This window comes from Python bivittatus, unplaced genomic scaffold, assembly GCF_059951505.1.
Source record: "Python bivittatus isolate LINGU-HERP-01145 unplaced genomic scaffold, Pbiv_v1 ctg000690_np1212, whole genome shotgun sequence".
Lineage (NCBI taxonomy): Eukaryota > Metazoa > Chordata > Lepidosauria > Squamata > Pythonidae > Python > Python bivittatus.
Window position 1 is genome coordinate 17,564,857 of NW_028277096.1, and position 21,122 is coordinate 17,585,978.

The window sequence follows — 21,122 nt, forward strand, 5'->3', positions numbered from 1 at the left end:
CAATATTTGTATTCAGAGCAGGAGCTCACCCACCAGGAAACATTTCTGTTCTACTGATGAGGTTCTCTACCATCCATATTATTGGCAGAAAAATTGAAAAGGGCTTTAAAAGCCAGGACTCACCACCTCTAATTAGAAAAGCTTGACCCTGAGATAAGTTTATGAGTCCCTTGTGCTTAGGTTAACTCTTGCATTATATGAGATGCTAAAATGATGTTCAGTATGGAAACTGCAGACTGAAACCTCCTTCGGTTGAATGGAAGTGTGGATTTTGGCAAGCCTCCTTCTACCATGCAGGTGCCTGTTAGTGCACGTAGGGTGCACAGATTCATTAAGAGATCCAAATTGGTTCTGTTGCACTGGTTTTTGCAGGGTGACTCCTAATGTGATCTTATTAATTTTAAATCATCCTGATTTGCTCTGAATGAGTGATTGATTCATGATGAAGGCCAGATGCTTAATTATCTGCTCCAGCTCCTTCCTGGACCCTTCGGCCTCTCTCTGAGCAACTAACATTATTGTGGTGGCATCATTATGAAGCAGCCAAGTTGCAGTCACCAGCCGAAAGCGTCTGAGCATGCCTGGTCCTTTATCGGAAAGTGTCCCCATTGCTTCTCCCAAGTCAGCTTCAAGGTCGATGGCTGTCAGCGGATTCTCAGTGTGCAATCAAAATCTTCCTTTGCTAACCCGTCAACTGCACAGCAGTGAAATTCCACCCATGAACAGAAGGGTGTAATTAACTCATCAAGCAAAATTAGCATAGGGAGCCTGTGATGTGGCTTGATAGCCAGGATCATAAAGGCCTTTGGTCATGTGATTCCATTCCATGTGCTCTGAGAATGGAATGAAGGAGAAGTTAGGACACCAAAATAGGCTTGTGCAGGCTTGGATATCACCATCTCCAGATACTGGGGGCAAGGGGAATAAGAAAAGCTTGCCAGTTGCAGTTGGTCAGTAAAGATTCCTGAAACTTAACTGACCTGAAAAGTAGAATCTCTTCCCAAGATGCTCCCAAGAAATTATGTTGCTACTCTATTCTCAGTGAGCACTATTGGAAATCTCTTTTGGTGACAGTCAGTGCAAAAGCTGGACCATTGATAAGAAGCCTTTGTCAGAAATTGCCTGTTCTCTATGGAGAGATTCATATCCAAAGGAGTGGGCAGTGGGCTGCAGACAGCTTACATACAGATACCAAGGCAGTAATGCCTGAGCTTTTGGTTAACCACCATTTAACCCAGTTGAATTTTGGAGAGCTCATACTAAGTCTACTTATTGACCTGCTCCTTTGGGGCAGTGCTTTCTGTTTACATTAAAGGTGCATCTTTTCCTTCAGCATTGCTCAGGTTAAGCTTTGCTCCATATATTGAGTATGGACTCGAAAAGTGCAGAGGGCCAGGGCCAGTTTGGGGTGGGAGGAGTCTTAGGATTTTCAAGGGGGAACATGAGGTTTAAGATATTTACTTTGGCCTTTAAAGCCACCAAGTCCTCTAGGGAAAGGATAATCTCCATGTTTTTGGCTCTCATACACTCTGGAAGGAGCTATGAGAAACTGAAATTTCTGCTAAAATATTCAAGGTGATCCTCCAGCAGTGTAGGGTCTGTAATGTAAAAACTGGTAAGTTATTTTAATCTCTCAAGAAGAGGGTGCCCAAAGAAGACATGTAGGGTATGACTTGAGTAATGGGTCCATTTTTCATTTTCAAGGTGGCTTTTCATATTTTGGACCTTCTGTATGTCATCCCCTGTAGCGCTGTCTCCTTCCCTTCCCTTCCCTTCCCTTCCCTTCCCTTCCCTTCCCTTCCCTTCCCTTCCCTTCCCTTCCCTTCCCTTCCCTTCCCTTCCCTTCCCTTCCCTTCCCTTCCCTTCCCTTCCCTTCCCTTCCCTTCCCTTCCCTTCCCTTCCCTTCCCTTTGCAGGGATCATCACTGCAGTGCTCTTAAATGCTATATTTGAAGCTTTGAGCTCCCCAACTCCCTTCCCTCCCAGGCTACAAAAAACTCTGTTAGTAAAATTTATATCTCCAGACCACTGAAATACTACCTGATGTGAACATCTAATTTCAGGAAATCTGTGACTGACTTTTTAATATTACTGTGGGAGCCAGACCCCAGCTGTGCATTAGTGCACACGTTCAATCTAGATGGGGCTGCATTCATGCATAAAAGACATTTGTGCCCTTCAAAGAAAAGTCATTCTTCTAGAGGAGATGCTCCTTACCAGAGAAAGTGAAGGAAAAGTGAGCCCAAGACTATGATTAACATAGAGAGCCATTAGAAACCATCTCAGGAACCTGAAGTACAAGCTTTATATTGGTTCTAGTTGCCATTTTTGTAATGCAGGACAGAGAAGGATAGTTTGAGCAAAAACTAAAATACAGTAGAGAGGGATTGCCTCTGATCTTCTGGGGGCAAGAGGCCAATCCAAGCAAAAGCCCCTTTCTTCCTTCTTCAATCATAATTCCTGTGCTTTGGGCGAGAGATTTAGGTCTTTAAACAGTATGTGAAATCAGCCTAATGCCATTCATCTTATGTGAAATGGTGGTGAGAGTATGGTCTTAAGGCCTTCCCCAAGAGATATACTTGTAGATATACTTGTTCTCTCCTTGTCCCAACTGGACATAAGGGAGGCAAAGAGTTGGGATAATGTTCTAGTCCTGTATTGTCCTTGCCTGGGGCTGAGAGAGCTTTGGACATTTTTCCTACGCCTAAAGAGTCCTGAGACATTTGCCATCCATGCCAGAGGGAATCAGACGGTGCCCAGATGTAACTAACAGGGTTTTGTTAGCTGAATCAGTTTGCATGATGCATTCATCCCCAGGCTACTTATTTTTTGGTGGGCAATGTTCACCATCATGCTATATAGCTTCTCTTTCTGTCTGGATGAGTAAAGGAGCAGGCAAAGTTCTGCTTATGTTTAGTATTCCAAGGTAAGTCCCCAGATTTTGAAAACATAATTCCCCTTGTTGTACCAATAGAAGAGAATATATGTAGCTCAGGGTTGAACTGTGGAGTCCTTGGGGTTCTCTGAGCTTGGTTGTTTTCTTGCAGACGTTTCGTTACCCGTCTAGGTAGCAACTTCAGTGCTACAAAACTGAAGATGTTACGGATAACAAAACATCTGCAAGAAAACAACCAAGCTCAGAGAACCCCAAGGATTCCCCTTGTCTCTGTCTCCTGCTCCTCCTCCTGCTCCTGCTCCTCCTGCTCCTCTTCCCAAAGCAATCCCTGACTTCAGCACAGATCCCAGAATTTCTGCCCTGGAGGCCCATTCTTAGGCGTCTGCCTCACTATTAATACACTTAACTTGTTCTTTTATTAACACATTTTCTTGTTTCAAAGAACACATTGAGCTACGAAGTAATGACATGGATTGGGTTTGCATAACACACTAAACAATAAAAAAGTAGCAACCGCCCCACCTCCAGTCCACAAAGTACCAAGTTTAAAACTAATGAAGCCTTACATGTTGTGCCCTGCATTTTTAATTGACCTAATGAAAAGTATTATGCAAATACAGACATTGTGTTAATGGACGCTGGATTGGCTCCAGATTTGAGGCAGCCCTCAGCAAGATGCTCTGTAGTGATTCCCCATCCTATGTCATAGTCTCCATATCATTCCACAAGATCAAGGAAACAAGAGGTACACATGTTCACAGTCAGGTATCTTTAATGCTAGTCTTAGAGTAAAGACAGGATCTTGAGAACTGCAAGATGAGTTTCCCATCTTCATTTATAGAGTCAGTCAAGGCAAAGACTCTTTGAATGATTTGAAATGCGTCTTCTCAGACTTCTTGTCACCTGGGCAAAGTTGCCATGGGATAAGTCACCAACAGACTTGCCTTCTATCTCTTGAGAGTTTATGTCTGCTATCTCTTCCATTCCTTTCTCAACCTTCCCAGTCTCTTATACCCTCCTACAATAAAGTCACTGGCAAGACAAGATATAGGACCCTCCATTTTAATTTTCCACAGCATTCAGCCTCTGTTCTAGCAGGCAGTTTAAGAGATTTCTTTCTGCCTGACTCCCTTTATAGGTAAAGATCTCTTCAAGTCAAGCTTAAGTCCAGCTGGTCCACCATCTATCTAGTTAGTTTGGCAACAGTGGTTTGCCAGGGCCTTCTTAAGGGATGTTTTTTGACTTCCCAGTCCAGTCAACAGCCCTGGAATGTAATTATTTATTTGATTTATTCCAGATGATCCCCAAACTAAATATTAACCAGCCCAATCCTGCATAGCTAATCAGCCAAGGTCAGCTAAGCAGTGCTCTCTGAAGCACTGGTTTCCTTTAGGACTGTCTACAATTTAGGGCAGTCTTCAAGCTTGGCAACTTTAAGATGTGTGGACTTCAATTCCAAGAATTCTGGGAGTTGAAGTCCACACATCTTAAAGTTGCCAAGCTTGAAGAACACTGATTTAGGGCACTCTAAACCTGAGGACATGAGATGGCATTCCAGATCCATTTAGTGCAACTTAAATTAGGCAACCTCCAGATGGATTTGGGGTCATGGCTGCCACAATTCCCAACCACCTAGGAAAATATTTGAGTCTAACTACCAGCAACAGAGGGCTTAACTCAGCTGTCTTCCTGGACATTTCTTTGACTTTTCAGGGTAGCCCTGAACTCAGGGCTTAACTCAGCACCCCTGTCACTAATAAGCCTGGGGAAAGGGTGGTGAAGAAGTTGTGTTGTAAAAAGCATGTCCGATGGTTGATTTAGGCCTGTCCTTTCATGGCTACGAAGTTCTCTCTTCAAGGGAGGTAATCCAGGCAGAGCCTTGATTTCTCAGTTTAGTGACAAGAGATAATTACTGCAAGATTGATCATTCGCCAGAAGTACTGAAGCAAATAAATTGCTCAGTGCCCATTGCCGGGCGAAAATGGGGGCTAAATGGGAAATGGCGGATGGGCCGGCCTGCCCATAATTTGGCTTGATGAAGCATCCACATGGGCACGATGTTAATGTGCTATTGATATTCAGCCAGCCAATTTCCCCCGCGCAGATCAGGCTTTGACTCGTTAGAGCAGAGCTGGGCATTGCAGCGGCAAATGAAGAGGAAAATTGAAGTAATGTTGTATTATAAATTTATGATTTCATCTGCCTGACCTCGAGAAATGTTCTGTGATGGGATATATAGATGAGAACTACTATCCAGTCAGCTGTATATTTTGTCTTTGTTGTTGGAGGTGGGGAGTGAAGGACCGCAGCAGAGGTGGGGTGGGGACACAGGTGTCCTTATTTGTGTTCACTGATCCCAGTAGATTGGTTTCAAGCTTCTGTTTCCCTTGTGATGTTAAAGGGCAGGAAGTTGTATGGTTTATTCTGGCACCCAGTGTGCCTTTATTTGAGTTAGCTAAAGCAGCCTTCCCTAATCTGGTGGCATTTATTGATTGATTATGGATGCTTTGATGCCACATCAGTCATCCACCTTTAATATATAACATTACACTCATTACCAAATTATCCGATATGTCAAATAATAAATACAACCTGTGTAAACCCTAATACAGACCTGTTGGATGGCTGGATGGATACAGACCTCCCTGAATTCCCAGCCACCCCACTTGGAGGGCATCTGGTAGGGAAACCAATGCTTAACCTTTGATTGTGCTGGTGGGAATTGCAGAAACTGAGCCAAGCTTCATTCACAGTGACAAAATTCAGGCAGTTTCTTGGCACCATTGTGGAAGTGGATTGCTTTTGCTGTCTTCCTGGACATTTATTTGACTTTTCAGGGTAGCCTACAGCCCTGGAATTGCCACACTGTCTCACATCCACTTACTAGCCAAGGCCAATCCTGCTAAACTTCCAAGATCAACACTGAGAGCCAGGTGCTGCCCGCTGATGAGACATGGAAATTATAGCTAAACTTCTGAAGGGCATCAGGATCACGTCCTGAAAGTCTTTCCTACTCTGATGTTCTCCAAATATGATGGAACAAAAACTTCCAGAATTCCCATCCTTTGGCCATACTTGGGACTACCAGATCCGGGCTACAAAACTGATTGATTATGTGCCATCAAGTCATTTTCAACTCCTAATGACCTCATAGATAAACCTTCTCTAAAATGTTCTGTCCCCAACCTGGTCCTTCAGGTCTTCCAATGGTGCACCCATTGCCTCTGTAACTGAATCCGCCCACCTTGCTACTGGTCGTCCGCTTCTCTTTCCTTCCACCTTTTTCCAGCATTTCCCCATTACATTGACCCGCCCCACCCGGTCAGGCAGAGAAGGTATGTTATGGAGCCCATCTATGAAAGAATGTTGACTGGCAGGGCCCAGGAGGAGAGCCTCCTCTGCTGTTGCCCCCACCCTATGGAATATTCTCCCACCAGAGGTGAGGCGGGCCCCCACTCTCCTGGCCTTCCAGACCTGGCTCTACCAACTCGCCTGGGGTGCAAGGAGGAGTAACCAACCCTGGGGGTGGCTGGAACCCTGAAGATGCTTCCATAGGTTAATAGCATTCATTTACCATCACTTCTTTGGAATACATTATTTATATATGTACATTGTTTTATTGTATTTTAATTAGTATTTATTCTTATTTTATTGTAAACTGCCCAGAGTCACTCCTTGAGTGAGATGGGCGGTGACTAAATTTGAAATATAAATAAATTAGAGCCTTCTCCAGAGAGCTGGGTTTTCACATAACGTCTCCAAAATAGGTTAAATTGAGCCTGTTCATTTGGCTACAAAACTGGGTGACATTAAGGCAGCAAAAACTGCCACCTGGTGGTCATCCACATTTTGGCAGCCCAGATGTGGTAGCCCTAGACATAGGAATTTGGGGAAGTGTAGTTCCACCCCTTCTGGAAGGCAGCAGATACGTCTCTTTTGTATATGAAATATGTGGCTGTAAAAGAATTTAGAGCAGAGTTTGGGGAAGGTATGAGAGAGCCGTTAAGGGAGGACTTAGAGAAAAGATGACAGAGTCCTGAGATTAAAGGAAATGTAAGAAAGAAACCCAAATCCCTCTGATTGCAAGATGGGACTGAAAGGCAGAGAAACTTGGACAGACTTTTAAGATACCAATAGAAGCGAATATGTGTAGCTCAGGGTTTAACTGTGGAGTCCTTGGGGTTCTCTGAGCTTGGTTGTTTTCTTGCAAACGTTTCGTTACCCAGCTAGGTAACACCTTCAGTGCTAGAAAGGAGAGGGGTTTGCTCCCTGTTTATATATTGTGGCATGCCCCCCACCAACACTGGCAGGGCATGCCACAATATCTAAACCCCATTCCATTCTAGCACTGAAGATGTTACCTAGCCGGGTAACGAAACATTTGCAAGAAAACAACCAAGCTCAGAGAACCTCAAGGACTAAACAGACTTTTAAGATTCTGTCAGTACAGTATGCCCTGCAATAAAGCAGCAGTCCTGGAATTCCTGCAGTCTGTTTCTTGACCTGGCCCACCTCAAAGAGGTGGCCCAAATATTGCACCCTGGAGAAGATTACGTTATGCACCTGAACTATGATTACACTGTGTCCCCTTTACGTTCCTTTTAAACAGAAAAAAGTCCCTTCTCAACAGCTGATTGGGATCCCAGTCCACTACAGATTCTTCCCACCCTCCTGGCCTTTTCTCTTTGCAAAGTTGGAAATGTGTTGATGAGAAAAACTGGCTGAGGAACAATAATTAGGAGCAGCGAAAGGGGGTAACCTCTCCCCGTACATTACTTCTCTCATTGTAGTTGCTGCTCCAGAAGCAAGTTGTTCTTGGGTAGAAAGGACCATCTGGGTTGAAATCATGAGAGATTCTCGCACATATTTCTCCAACACTTCTTGAAAGTCAGTCATGGCTCAGTGCAACTGGAAAAGTGCAAAAAGTGCCCCCCCGACTGCTGGTATGAGCAATAGGGTCTACTGCAACCCACCACACCCCCTTGCACCTCCACATCCCCAACCTTTTCCCAAGCCTGCACTTACCTGCTTGTCTCATTCCCTCACCCACAGCCCCACCCTTCTTGGCCTCCCTTTATTTTTCTCCCAAATTACTCTGCTCTCTCCTTGGCCACCCTGCTTCAGCCTTCATATACTGTTTTCCCCAACCCGTTTGCTTCCTCCCTCGTGCAAAGAATACAGAGTTTTCTTCCCTTCTCAAAAGGGTGGGGGAGTGGCAGCTTTTACTACTAGTAGTCATCATAGTAGCAGAAAGAGCTGTGACATTGAGATTCCTTCTTCAAGGTCACAGCCCCCACTACTAATAGGGCTGTCACCTGGGCTGCAGTATTCCAGAAGAGCCCTAGAGGGAAGCAGAGAGGGAAGCAGTGTCTATTACCTTACTGCCATCTAGTGGTTGATTACTGCAGCCAAGATACAGCGGCCCTTCTTGTAATGGTATGTGGGAATGACCGTGGGAGACAGGAGGAAGAACCACAGCCTAGACAACGGTCTGATAAGCAAAATCTGAGTCCAAAGGAGGGGTGGGAGTGGAGAAGGTGTCTCAGAAGGGACCCTCCTTAGTTTTCAGGAGAGCAGAAGTAAGGGAGGGGAAAGGTACTTTCAGACTTGTAAGATTCCAGTACGGTAACCTTACAATAAAGGTAGTGTTAGTACTCGTGGTTGGTGTTTCTTGTCTGGACTGCCTCAAAGGGTTGACAGTTCTACTCAAGAAAGAAACAAAGGCTTTTTTTCCCCCCCTTTTGGAACATGCAGACAAAAATAACTTGGTTGTCTTCTAAAACCCAAACCTGCAGTGTGTTTTTTCATCAGCAACATACAAGAAACAACAAGGTTCATACAGAGAAATTCAGGGCTTAGAAGACTTGAGTATAAACTGGCTGCACTGTTTTTGGAACAGAGTTTGCCATACTTTATCTCTCTAGTGTTGGAATGACTGTTCTCTTATGCGATCCAGTTATTCATTGCTGGAAGAGACCCCCTCAAAGGCAATGTGACAAACTCATCCGATTGATTCTGAAGTGAGCCTTTATTTAAAAGCAAAATATAATCAAATGACATTTCACTGTGGAATTGTCAATCACATTGTACCGTGCTCCCTTAGTCAGAAACCTGTTAATCAGCATTGTTGTCTGAAGAGAAACAGTTTGCAAAACTTACTTCTGAATGGCCCAATGAATTTCTGACAGTTTAGTTGCAGAAAATGCATATTAAAGAGGCCACCACGTGTTTGCATGCACTTAAAGCTATAAACCCATGTTTGGCCATCACTGTTTTGTTTTCCGTGCTCAGAGCCATCCCTTCATAATTAGTAATCAAAATTCATCCAAGCGTTTAATGTTCCATCTCTAAATGATGATTAATAGCGAACAATATGGACGTCTAAATCTCATCTGAAATGGAAAGGACACGTTATGTTGGCAAAATAATTGAGCATGTTGCTGGGCTGCGCAACAGCTTTGTAAAAATGAACACAATTGCAGGGATGAATCCTTAGAGAAAGAATAAATACTGTATTAGGCAACAGAGGGCTGAGAGCTTGATCTAGGTTAAAATCAATAGAAAGAATTCCCCTGAATCGGGTTTAGAATCTTAATTCACCACAGAAAACTTGCTCCTTAACAGAAGCAAGCTTGCTGTATTCCTCTTAAAAGAGACGCATTATGCTAGGCTAGAAGTTCCTGCACTTTTCGTTGGTGCCTGATGGAATTAATAAATTAAATTAATTGATTTAAAAACGTAATGCCCCTGAGTTGGCCAAAGCAGCGAACCCTAGAGCTGGTTACCACTGTGTCTCTGCATGATTTACTGCTCTGCCTCATATCCTCCCATTCAGCCTCTGCTGGGGATCAATACTTCACTAGTATTGAGTGAGATTGAATTACCTGATAATTGAATAACCATTCCTTTGCAGAACTTAATCAGAATTACCAGCTCTCAAAGGAGACTGCCCATTTCATCCATTCATGACTCACTCCTGGGCCCTTTTCTCTTCCAGGCAGCCTCTGCTGCTGGACTGACGTGTACAAACCGCATCGGAAACAACAGCCAAATGCAACAATCCAAATGCACAACTAAGTAGGTTAACATTCACTTTAAGTTAACCCCAAAGTTCATTGAGGCCTCCACCTTCAGTGCCTACCAAAGGCAGTAGGGGACAGAGCAAACTTCCTCAAGGAAGCCACATTTTGTGCAAGGAGCGATAGAAGCTGGTAGCTGCAGGAAACTAAGATGCATCCAATTATATCTCACCTTTAAAAAAAATAAAGTTTAAGGGAACGAGCAAAAAAGTAAGTTTGCATAAAATAGAAATGTAGGTATGGATAGTAAGCCCCTGTGCTCCTTCCTCCCCCTCCCTTCTTGGCCCTTCCCCATCATCTGGATGACCCAGCGGCCAATCAAACAGCAGCAGCCAATCAAACAGCAGCATTGGGCAGGAGGCAAGAAGGAGGGAAACAAGATGGCCGTCTGGGAGCTCTGCAGCCACAGGCCTCACAAGGAAGAGGCTGAATAAACAAAGCCAAAGCCCAGGAGTCAAATAAAGAGGCGAACTAAAAGATAGACAGCCCTGATGAGAAAGAGACAACCAGAAAGGAGGCAGCAGCTGAGAAAACTGGGGAGAGAGAGGCATTTTTTTCCTTCCCTCAGAACCGGTGTGAGGGAAAAGTTCTTCCTGCCATTTCCCTCAGATGGAGCCGAGAGTCAGAGGAGGAGAAGAGGCCAGAAGCCCGGCCAGGAATAGTCAAGCAGAAAAAATGAAGGAAAGAAAACAGAAACTAAAAAAAGATCAAAGATCAAAGTCCATAGAAAAAGGAGTACAGGTAGTCCATGGTTAACGACTACAATTGGGACCAGCAACTCCATCACTAAGTGATGTCATTAAGTGAGACATCACGTGACCGCGACTTGCAATTCACACTGCTTGTCAGAAGCCGGCTGTGAAATGCACAAATTGTGATCATGTGGCCACAGGACGCTGCAATGGTCGTAAACACCTGCTGGTTGTAAAGTGCCCAAATTTTGATCACGTGACCGCGGGGACACTGGGACAGTCATAAGTGTGATGACCAGTCATAAAGTTATTTTTCCAATGCCATCATAACTTTGAACAGTCGCTAAACAGGGCAGTCATTAAGCTAGGACTACCTATATAGCTTGCTCTCTAGAGATATACAGGAATTAAGGCAACAGAAATATAGAAGTCACCCGTATACAAATCTATTGGAGATTCAGAAGAGAATGATGTGAAAATAAAGCAAAATTAGACTTTAAAGAATATAGTGTTGGTAAAGAGGTTACAGAAAATAGATAGTTAAAATAGAAAATAGTTTTTTATTAAGATTTAGTTCTGCACTAGTTGAAGGCATTTATAATTTAAAATTCCATTTTTGTCTGTAAGCTTTCTTTTTGTAAAATAAAATCTTCCCCCAGCAACTGAAGGGAGATACAAAAATTCAATCGGTTGTCCAAGTGTCCAGTGCTTTGTGTCTATTGAATCTGGATTAATCTGGTTATTGGTGGTTCAAAAAAAAAAAAACGACAGTAGGAGAAAAAACCAAAGCAGAATGAATAGTAGCAACAGTGGAACCAAACTTGTGCAGATAGATTCAAGAAAGTATTGGAGATCCCATAAAATGGATAATTGGAAAGAGAAGGAGAGCAGCAAGGATCCTTGTTGGATAGGCAGAGAGAGAAAGGGATGGAGTCATGGTATCAGAAAGCCCCAGTCACAAGGATAGTCTTAATGTGCAACACTGGAAACTTGGCTGTACCAAGTAAGGCCATGGACTCAGTTTGTTGATGCTGATGGGCACCAAATCCCCAGAGTTTCAGGAAAGGGATTTCCCTAGCTCTGCCAGAAGAAACTGAGATAGAACCTGACCCCAACTCTTTGTTCCTAGCTTCCCAAGTGCAATACCTTTCAGATGTGTTGACCAGCGGCTCTCATTCAATCCAACTAATACCTCAGCTGGTCCACACTTAATCAGTGCTGAAAGTACTGGGAGTTCAAATTTTCTGAGTAAATGCCACATTCCCACCACACATGTATCTTCCAGGAGAAAAAGAAGCACAAGGCAGCAATCTTTCCAAAAGAGAATTGGTAGAAAGCAAGACAATTGCTTAATCCTTTTTGCACCAATCAGCTCTCTCCATCATCAATTCTCTCTGGAGGCTGGTGCCCTCTTGAGGATTTCCAGATCAGTTGAAAACAAGTACAGTGACAAATATTTCCTGATCTCCCTCTCTCCCCATCCCCATTAATATTCCTCCAGGCCCTGTATTAACACTGAGAGGAATGGCTGGATATTCAAAGACTTCTGTTGAAATGTTTGGTTTCACTTTTAAAAGAAAATGTTGAGATACCATTGATGCTTTTGACTGCTCCATGCTCTATTTGCAATCATTTTGTTGAACCTTAGCATCCTAAATAAAATTAAAATCCCTTCATCTTCCCAGCTCCTTCATCTTGCTGCCTCTGACTTTTGGATGTGTTAACAGTTGTCCTTCAGACTCTCAGGATGAAGCATCACTAGTACCTTAATCTCCAACTGTCAATAGTTCTGAAGCAAAGTACATTTGTTGTAAGCTCTCCAAATGTCAAAGCAAACCTGTGTTATGTGCTTATCCTTTAGTGCTTGGCATTTACTCTTCCCAGCTGAGAAAAGTAGGCAGAGTCCTTGGCTTTGAGTTACTGGGGTGCATTTTAATTATGAATAGTAGGCAAGGGGACGGAGGGGGAAATGATCAAGGAATGATACTAATCTCTAGGGTTAGGGTTAGGGTTTTATTTTTCTGTGGTCAGGGGTAAATGAAACCCAAATTGCATTAAACATACTAGCACCTTCTTTTTCATCTGCAATATGATTGGGACCCATGGGTGTTCCCCAGTGATGTCACATTCATCATTGTAGTTTATACCAGATACCTCTGTTTAGACCCTTCTATAAGATCATTGCAGTGTACCTAACATGTGATCAGCATTTATGTAATGCACACAGAAGGAATAAAGTCTTCTAATGCTTTGCACAAAAATCTTCTCTATCTTTGGTGTAATTATTTGCATGTGAAATGAGAATCTGGATTTAAATTAATTAATTCCCTCTTTCTCAAATGCTTGTCTATTCCAGGTTACCCAAATTTTGTCGCAACCTATGGCCGAGGATATCCTGGATTTGCCCCCAGTTACAGTTATCAGTTTCCAGGTATGTGAAACATCAGTGCATATAATGACAAAAGTAAATTAAGGTGACCATTCTGAACTCATCTTCCTTGGGAACAAGTGCTTTTGAATGCTGTGGTACTTTGGGGGTAGTGGTAGGTGGGAAGTCCCTACTTAGGACTTTCCTATAAAATCCATGATTAATAAGAAAACATATTTTTTTAAAAAGGGCCTTTTGTGTAATATGTCCCATGCATGTTTAGGTAAGGTACAAAAAGTTTTCTTTCCAATATCATCTTCTATTGAGGATGTAGGAGGAAAATACATGTATCTTGCTTTTTAATTCGTACTGGCTATTTGAAAACAGCATTCTTTAAAACAACAATGATAACTACTGGCTCTGTTGGAAGCATAGGCACTGTCAATATTGTATATTTCCTGCACTGAGTCCATGTGTGCTATTAGGCAACAAACTCTCCAGCACATTTACGAGAGATCAGACATCAACACGATACTTTCCCCTTATTTATTTCTCCTTCCCTTTGAGTCTGTTTTGTACAGCTGTCAAATCTACTGCATTTAGTCTCTCCATTCCCTCCAAGTTTACTACTGGTAGTCATCACTTGGAGGACTCCTGAGGTTTTGAAATGTTAGGCTAGCTGGCTTTTAAACATCCCCTCCTGACAATAATGAGCATCCTCTTCCGCTCCAGCTCTGCCATTATCAACAGGCAACCACTGAAACCAAATGCCCTAAAGGGTTCTTTATGCCAGCAACCCTTCAAGCTTAAAAGGGAGATGCCAAGAAGAGTTCAGAGGGTGGCACATGCATATATGTTTTCATCCCCCTCAAGATTTCTGGGAAGGCCGTGGTGCCAATTTCAGTTGTGTGGACTTGCTGCTTACTAGGAGCCAGTGCCTGTCTGCAAACCACAGCTAGGAAGATGTGGCACTGAGTGTTATAATTTATTAATATGTATCACCGGTGTGAGGTTAAGCCACCTTACCCTGCATTCTGTAGTTATGAACAAGAGAAATGATGGGGGAACACCTTGCTCAGGTTATTTAAGAAATCTGTGTTCAATTGTCTTCATTTTAAACAAAAATCAGTAAGCTCTTCTTTGTGGCAGGGCAGAGGATATGGAATTCTTTCCCTGTTTGAGTTAGGTAGACTCTGAAAATTGGTCTTTTTAAATGCCTTTGCAAAGCATTTTATTTAGGTCGGTGGTTAATATTAATTAAGTTCTTTAGTTTAATATAATTATTGTATGCTGTTATTTTATTATGGTGTTTGAATTATGAAACACCTAGATGTGATTGGGAATGAGAGGGAGAGAGAGAGAAAGATGAATTGAAAATAATATTCAATTCTCCCTTAAGGGAGAAATATTGGGATTCAAGGAAGTGGCATCTTAAAAATATCAAGATCAGCCTTCCCCAGCCATTGGCGATTATGGGAATTGCACTCCTACATATTTGAAGGGTGCTAGGTTAGAGAAAATTGATTTAACATTATCCGTGCCATTACATACATGATCCCAAATCCACACATGGAGAAACAAATATACCAGGTTTGTCAGGTGAATCCTTCCTGAATTCTACAAAATTGAGAAGAGTGTTTCACAGACTTCTATTTTATTCTTTTAGAGAAGGCTTTTGCCAGCTTCTGAAGAGTATTTGAGCATTAGCCAATTGACACAGAATGGTCACATTCACGTTTGCACTATCAGACAAAGGTTTTAAGTATTTTTACCCCCTTTGTTCCATTGCTCACTTAAACACCGAGGGCCCAACTAGCTGGCAACAGTCTGTGACTAGGGACCTCTCTGCTAACAACACAAACTGTGGCAGTGGGAGGGCACTTTTTATAAGAAAAAGTGGCACTGCGGGGAGGCGTTTGTCCTCTCTCACTTTTGAACATTGTGGTTTCTGGGTTGCTAGTTCTGTAAGTTGAAAGATCAGAGAGGTTGCCTAGGTTGACTCTTTCCTACCAACCAATATAGGAACAAGGGCTAACAATTCCTACAGCTTTTTCCTCACTATCCTATATTGAGTTAACACTTCTTTCAATTGCCTCTCCCACTTTGATTTAAAAGAGAAGAGGACAGCATGTTCTGTGTAGTGTGACCAGTGCTTAGAATGGGCATCATCATCTGAAGGTTAGCATCCATATATGTACATTTCTAGACATGTACAAGAAACAAGATATATCTGCACTTCTGCTTAATCATTTTGGAGACTGAGTGCATTTGGATAACTCACATTTTTAAAAAGCATGTCCAGGTCCTTCCTCAAAGGGAAGTCATGATACTTACTCCTGACCAAACTCCTGGTTTCTCCACAATATAATAGGACTACTGGGATGTATGCAATCCAAGGTCTTCCTCATTGCCATATTTCTTAAAGATTATTAAAAATGTAAATCTGACGTATGAAATATTAAGTTGAAAAATGCCTTCATAGCCTCTTCACCATCCAGTGCTAGCCTAAATTATATATTCCCTCTCCAAGACAGGGCTATCACAGCTGTACATTAACTGGAATTTTATTTGTTTATTAAAATGTTTTAGTCCACCTTGGATTGCAGAACTCAAAGTGGAGTACAGTCAATAAAACAATTCCACCCTGATGACTAGAAAGGCAGGGAGTAGGTTCTAATTAAATTAACTGGGAAAAATTTACCAATTTTGTTTTGCCTTGGAAATTGCTTTGCCAGTCATTAACCTTCCTGGACAAAGTTTGAGCTGGGCATTAGAGGCAGACCTTGTTAACTAGAACCAAACTAAACATATGCAACCCTGAATGCTTCCAAAGAGAGTCCAGTTTTTAGAAGAAAATGAGTTAAGATGCTTAATCTTTTTTTTTTTTTTTTTGCTGCAAACACCCAGATGCTTCTCTCCTGATCTCAAATGGAATCCCAGATTTGTTCTGCTGAGAATAAACATTCATTCAAACCATGCTGCAGGACAAAAATCAGACAGTGGACAAGAGCAGTTTAACTGCCTTGGACGTAGACATACTTTTCTAACATACTGAGACAAAACTCAGATCAAGATTTTCACATTTTCCTAGCCAATTGGGAGGAGGGGTTGAATGGTTGCATTCCCTCAGTCCTCACCAAGTTGGTCAAGTGAGCATATTTTCATCTCATTCTAATTCTCTGAGGACACAGGATAGATTTGAGAATGTCAGCACTGGCCAGCCGTATTTTATCTTCAGGTATATTTGAAGCACTTGTTTAAAACTGTTTAACTTTCACTGCTACATGTGTGCAAGTATGGGTAACTGTCCACCCTGCCTCACATTGGCAACTTTACATATCTAGCTAGCTACCAGGATATGGCCTACTTTGGTCAGATAAACAACATCATGATCTTAACCAACCCTTGTACATCTAAATAGAGATGCAATACAGTTGCATTACATTACAGTTTTGTTGGCTCCTTTTGATGATAAAAATGTACTCAGATCATAAGCAGCAGTGTTGTTGGAGCTATTTACTTTTTCTCTGACCAAGATTTTGATGTAACTTGAAACTGTTGCATATCTTATATTAGCAGGTGTATAAACAATATCACTAAGGTTCTCTTCTTTGATCTTCAAGATTGAAACCCTGAGCATGCACTAATAAAATAAGTACAGTTTCCATCGTGTGGTTGTGGTGGTTGTAAGCCTCAGCTGGTGGGTCAATTGCAGTGGAGCATGGACTGTGAAATTGAAGCACTTACTGAAAGGAGCTTGGCCTACAAGCCTATCAAGGACAGTTGGAGATCTGTATTTTGTGTCAATTACGTGGCTGATCCTTTGCTTGGTTTACTCATGCCCTTTGCTCCTATAAATCAGCAAAAAAAGAATCTAGCCAAACAAAATAACAGGCTAAGTTTCTGAAAAGTAAAAAAACAAAACAACAACAACAACAAAACAACTAGGGTAGGTTTTAACAGCAAACAGTGAGATTCTACCACCACCCCTTTCCTTGGGAGGTGCTGATTACAGAGAGGTTTTATCTACCGTTCACCTGTACTACCACAGATCTCTTTTTCAAGAGACCTCTCATTATCTCTTCTTCTGGGCATTGCCCTTTGGGCTCCTGACCCCTTGTGTGTTGCTGCAAACTTCTAAAAAACAATTATATAATTTTCTGTGATTTGTGGGCCACAAGTAGCAAAGAAGAAGTAAAAGAAAAGAAAAACCAGTCTGGTATAACGGTGAAGGTGCTGTTGTGGCCAAAGCCTGGTTCACCTAAAGCAACCAAATCACTTTGAAGATACAACATAAATTTATTAAGCATGCAAACAACTGACAGTGTATACTAGGCCCTAGCAAAACATTCGCAGCTTAGAGCAGCCCTGAGCAAAAGAGTTTATATACCTTTGGTCTACTACATTACTAAGAGAAGACAAAGGAAAAGGCAGACACAGTGTAAGTTACAGCATGACATTGGACTGTTTTAGATAAACCCATCTGGGTTATCTTTTTATTATTTCTCCCTTCTTACTAGAACAGCATGCTAGTTATACTATCTTTGAGATATACTAGTGAATCTAAACAATTTATTTTACTAGGCCATTGGTTCCTGGCTGATTCTTCCATCTCTTGCCACTCAGGGTCAATTCAGTTCACTGTGAATGTTTTCATACAAAGGCACGTTAAGCAGTTCACATGTATTTGCGGGGGGGGGACATCTCATAAGTTTGTTAGTGAATGCAGCTCACGTGTATGGGGGGGGTACCTTTTACCACCACAGCACTGGACTAGGACCAGGGAAGCCCAGGATCTAACCCCCCTTAGGCATGGAAACTCACTAGATGACTTTGTGCCAGTCATTCCCTATCAGCCCAACCTAGCTCACAAGAGGGAACATTGTGCATGTCACCATGAGCTTGTGAACAAAAGATAGGATCTAAATCTGACCAACAAATAAATACAGATAATCCTTGACCTATGACCATTAGTTTAGTGACCATTTGAACTTACGACGGCACTGAAAAAAGTGACGTACAACTGGTCTTCACACTTCTGACCGTCTCAGCATCCCCGTGGTCACGTGATCAAAATTCAGGCACTTGGCAACTGACATATATTTATGACAGTTGCAGCATCCCAGGGTCATGTGATTGCCATTTGCAACCTTCCCAGCTAGCTTCCGATAAGCAAAAATCACAATGATCATGAGATTTGCATAATGACCATGTAGTTCACTTAACAGCCAGGGTGATTCACTTAACTACTGTCTCAAAAATTGTAAAATCAGGTGCGGTCACATGATGCCTTGCTTAACAACTGCACCGCTTAACAATGAATTTTCCAGTCTCTATTATGGCGTAAGTTGAGGACTACCTGATGAGTTAAGTGTCCCAATAATCTTGAAAAAAAATCCCAAACTTCAAAGTGTTATTTAAAAAATATATATATATTTACACCAGCCTCCAAATTTTGCATTCTTGCTGAAGGCCATCTTGGCAGGTTTTACAAAGCCACATGCCATGGGAAATGTCCTCCTTCATTTCTAGTGTGAAACAGACCAGGAAGAGTGAACAGCCAGCTCAGAATTGGGGAGGATGCTAGAGGCTCATTCTCAGTGCCTCCCAAACTGGCCTTGCACTAAAGAAGCAGATGGCAGGCATGTATCCTCAGAAAAGGAGCAGAACTGGATAAAACACACAATGTTTTGCTGTCTGTCTATAAGTGGATCTCTGCATATCTGGGACCTTTCTGGTTTCTAGATATCTTCAGCCTCCGAGCCAAAGAGAAGGATTTTTCTTGGTCATAGGTCTGCTGCAGTGGGGTGCCTTCCAACAGCTCCAAATTGATAGCCGCAGGCCCATCTGTCAACAGATGTTAGGATAAAGGAGAGTGACTGCAAGAACCGTCTGAATCCAATCCAGCCTGGATTCGGTCAACCCAAGCCCCAGAGAAGTAAATTGAGGTTACTCAGAAAGAATGATTGCTGGGTTACACCTTTCTATCTATAAACCCAAGCTGGGAATTGATTAGGATGTGGCTTTCCTTAACCCTCATTACTGCGTGTCAGAAGCCTTCATTATAGCACAGGCCTTGTGTCAGTTCCTATTATAGTACAGATATGTTACAGGACCTAAATATAGTATGGTTCTGGGCTAAAATAGGATGGCTCGACCAGCTTTCCCCAAGGAAATAATAACCTCCCGTATATTAAAATACTGACATATTCTGCCATTTCATTCCCTTTGCAAAGGCCCATTTTTGCTATTGTTTTGAAATTTAAATAGAGGCAGGCTTGGCTAACTCCTTTCGTTCCATAGAGGACATTCCCTTTTTGCTCATTTGCTTTGTAAGCAAATAAAATGCCAGTTGGCACTGTATGGAAATGTGATATTTACTTCTCTCAGGTGAAACAATACCACGATCCAGCTGTTCCATTGTGTGTCTTTTCAGTATTTGGGAAGTAGGGACGGTGGTGTTTTTTGTTTTTTGGGGTTTTTTTGTTTTGTTTTGTTTTGTTTGTTTTTGTTTTTTGTTTTGTTTTGTTTTGTTTTAAAAGCTGCCGCCATTTGGGCTTCTTTTGTGATTTCCCCTGCCAGGCCATGTTTGCTAAACTCTTTTAAGCAACAGCTCAGTCAATGATGTCAGCTTGGACTTTTCTGGAGGGACAGAACCAATCATGTCTTTAAGGGGGTTCCCTTACTGGTGACTTAGGATAGTGTTCCCCCATGTAGCACCCTTTATTGGCCAGTGTGAAGACTTGTAGGGAGCCATGAAGGCGTAAGGACAACAGGCACAGAAAAAGCACGCTTTGAGCCCAGCGGGGTGGGAAAATATTAGAGACTCAGACTGGCTCTCTCCTCACTCTCTAGGGGGAAGGAAGGAAGCTGTTGCTATCACCTATCTCAGTAAAGTATAGTTCTAGTCATCCTGTGGGGTCCATTTCATGATTTGGTCTACCTTGTAGAGCTGACAAGAGTAGAGTTAGCAGAGCAGGAAACAAGGACCCTGTGCTGTTATTCACCACAGCTGGTTGGAGCACTTATTCAATTTGGGCTGATCTCACACATTAAGCAGGGTGGACCAGGCTAACATTGGATGGAGGACCACCAAAAAATACGAGGTCCACTGTATGTATGTGTATGTGTTTATTTATAAACACTTCCCTTCATGTCCATGCAGTCACACTTCAGCTCAAGGAAGTTGAGATATGAAATATATTTCATATCTACTCTCCTTCACTTTAATGAAGTGGCCTGACCAGTGGTCCAGAATTTCAGCCTCCTGAACAGGGCTGAGTGATGGAACTATATTACAATTATACAGGTAAGGCACAAGGTCCTGATTTTTACAATATTGTATGATATGGCCCTTGGCTATCTAAGGAAGAAGCATCCATGTAGTCAGAGGGACTTAGCTTGACTCAAGGGAAACCTTATAGGTTTTCACCTGTTCTCCAGTCCTTCGCACCTCTCAGTACAAGACAAGAAGACCCTGATACATCGACTTCTATCATTGGATGAGGGCTCAGGACCTAAAAAGCAGCAAAACCTGTCCTCCCTTCCTGCCATCAGGGCTGACTTATCCATTAGGCACAATAGACACAGTGCCTATGTCTACATACAGGGTCTATGAAAATGTATTTTTGTAAATCAGAAAGAATAAAAAATTAAATAGAAATTCTTTATTTTCATGCCTTTTGATAAATATTTCCATTGCCTTTTAATAAAAAAACGGCAAGATATGTATCAAATTTTAACATTAAACCAAGAATCTTGTATAACCTATAAGCATAGCATAAATACTAAAATTTAGTAACTTTGATGTTATGTAACAGACATCATGTTTAATTGGAAACTGGTTATTATTACAAAATAATACATATATTTGCTATTCCCTGTTTCTCTGTAAAAGTATAAAGTATTGAAACTCATATGAAATATCATTTTTAATCCTATTATTTTTGTGGTGGGAGGGACCCACAAAGACAAAAGTGGCTAGGGCCTACAAAAATCAGTGGTGCTAAAATGATGAACTGAGAATTTTGAGGTCACAACACAAGCTCTGCCCTTTACATGCTAGCGTGTATCGTTATGACATAAGCA

The 21,122-nt window shown here is 42.1% G+C and overlaps 1 protein-coding gene across 10 annotated transcripts in view; it reads left to right on the forward strand.

Moving 5' to 3' along the window:
* Window positions 1-21,122, forward strand: part of MSI2 (musashi RNA binding protein 2) — a 509,931-nt gene that overhangs the window by 410,333 nt on the left and 78,476 nt on the right. For all 10 annotated transcript variants that reach the window (XM_088152520.1, XM_088152522.1, XM_088152519.1 and 7 more), the window contains exon 10: window positions 13,023-13,097. In XM_088152520.1, the coding sequence (XP_088008646.1) occupies window positions 13,023-13,097 (75 nt within the window). The remainder of the gene's footprint in view (window positions 1-13,022; window positions 13,098-21,122) is intronic.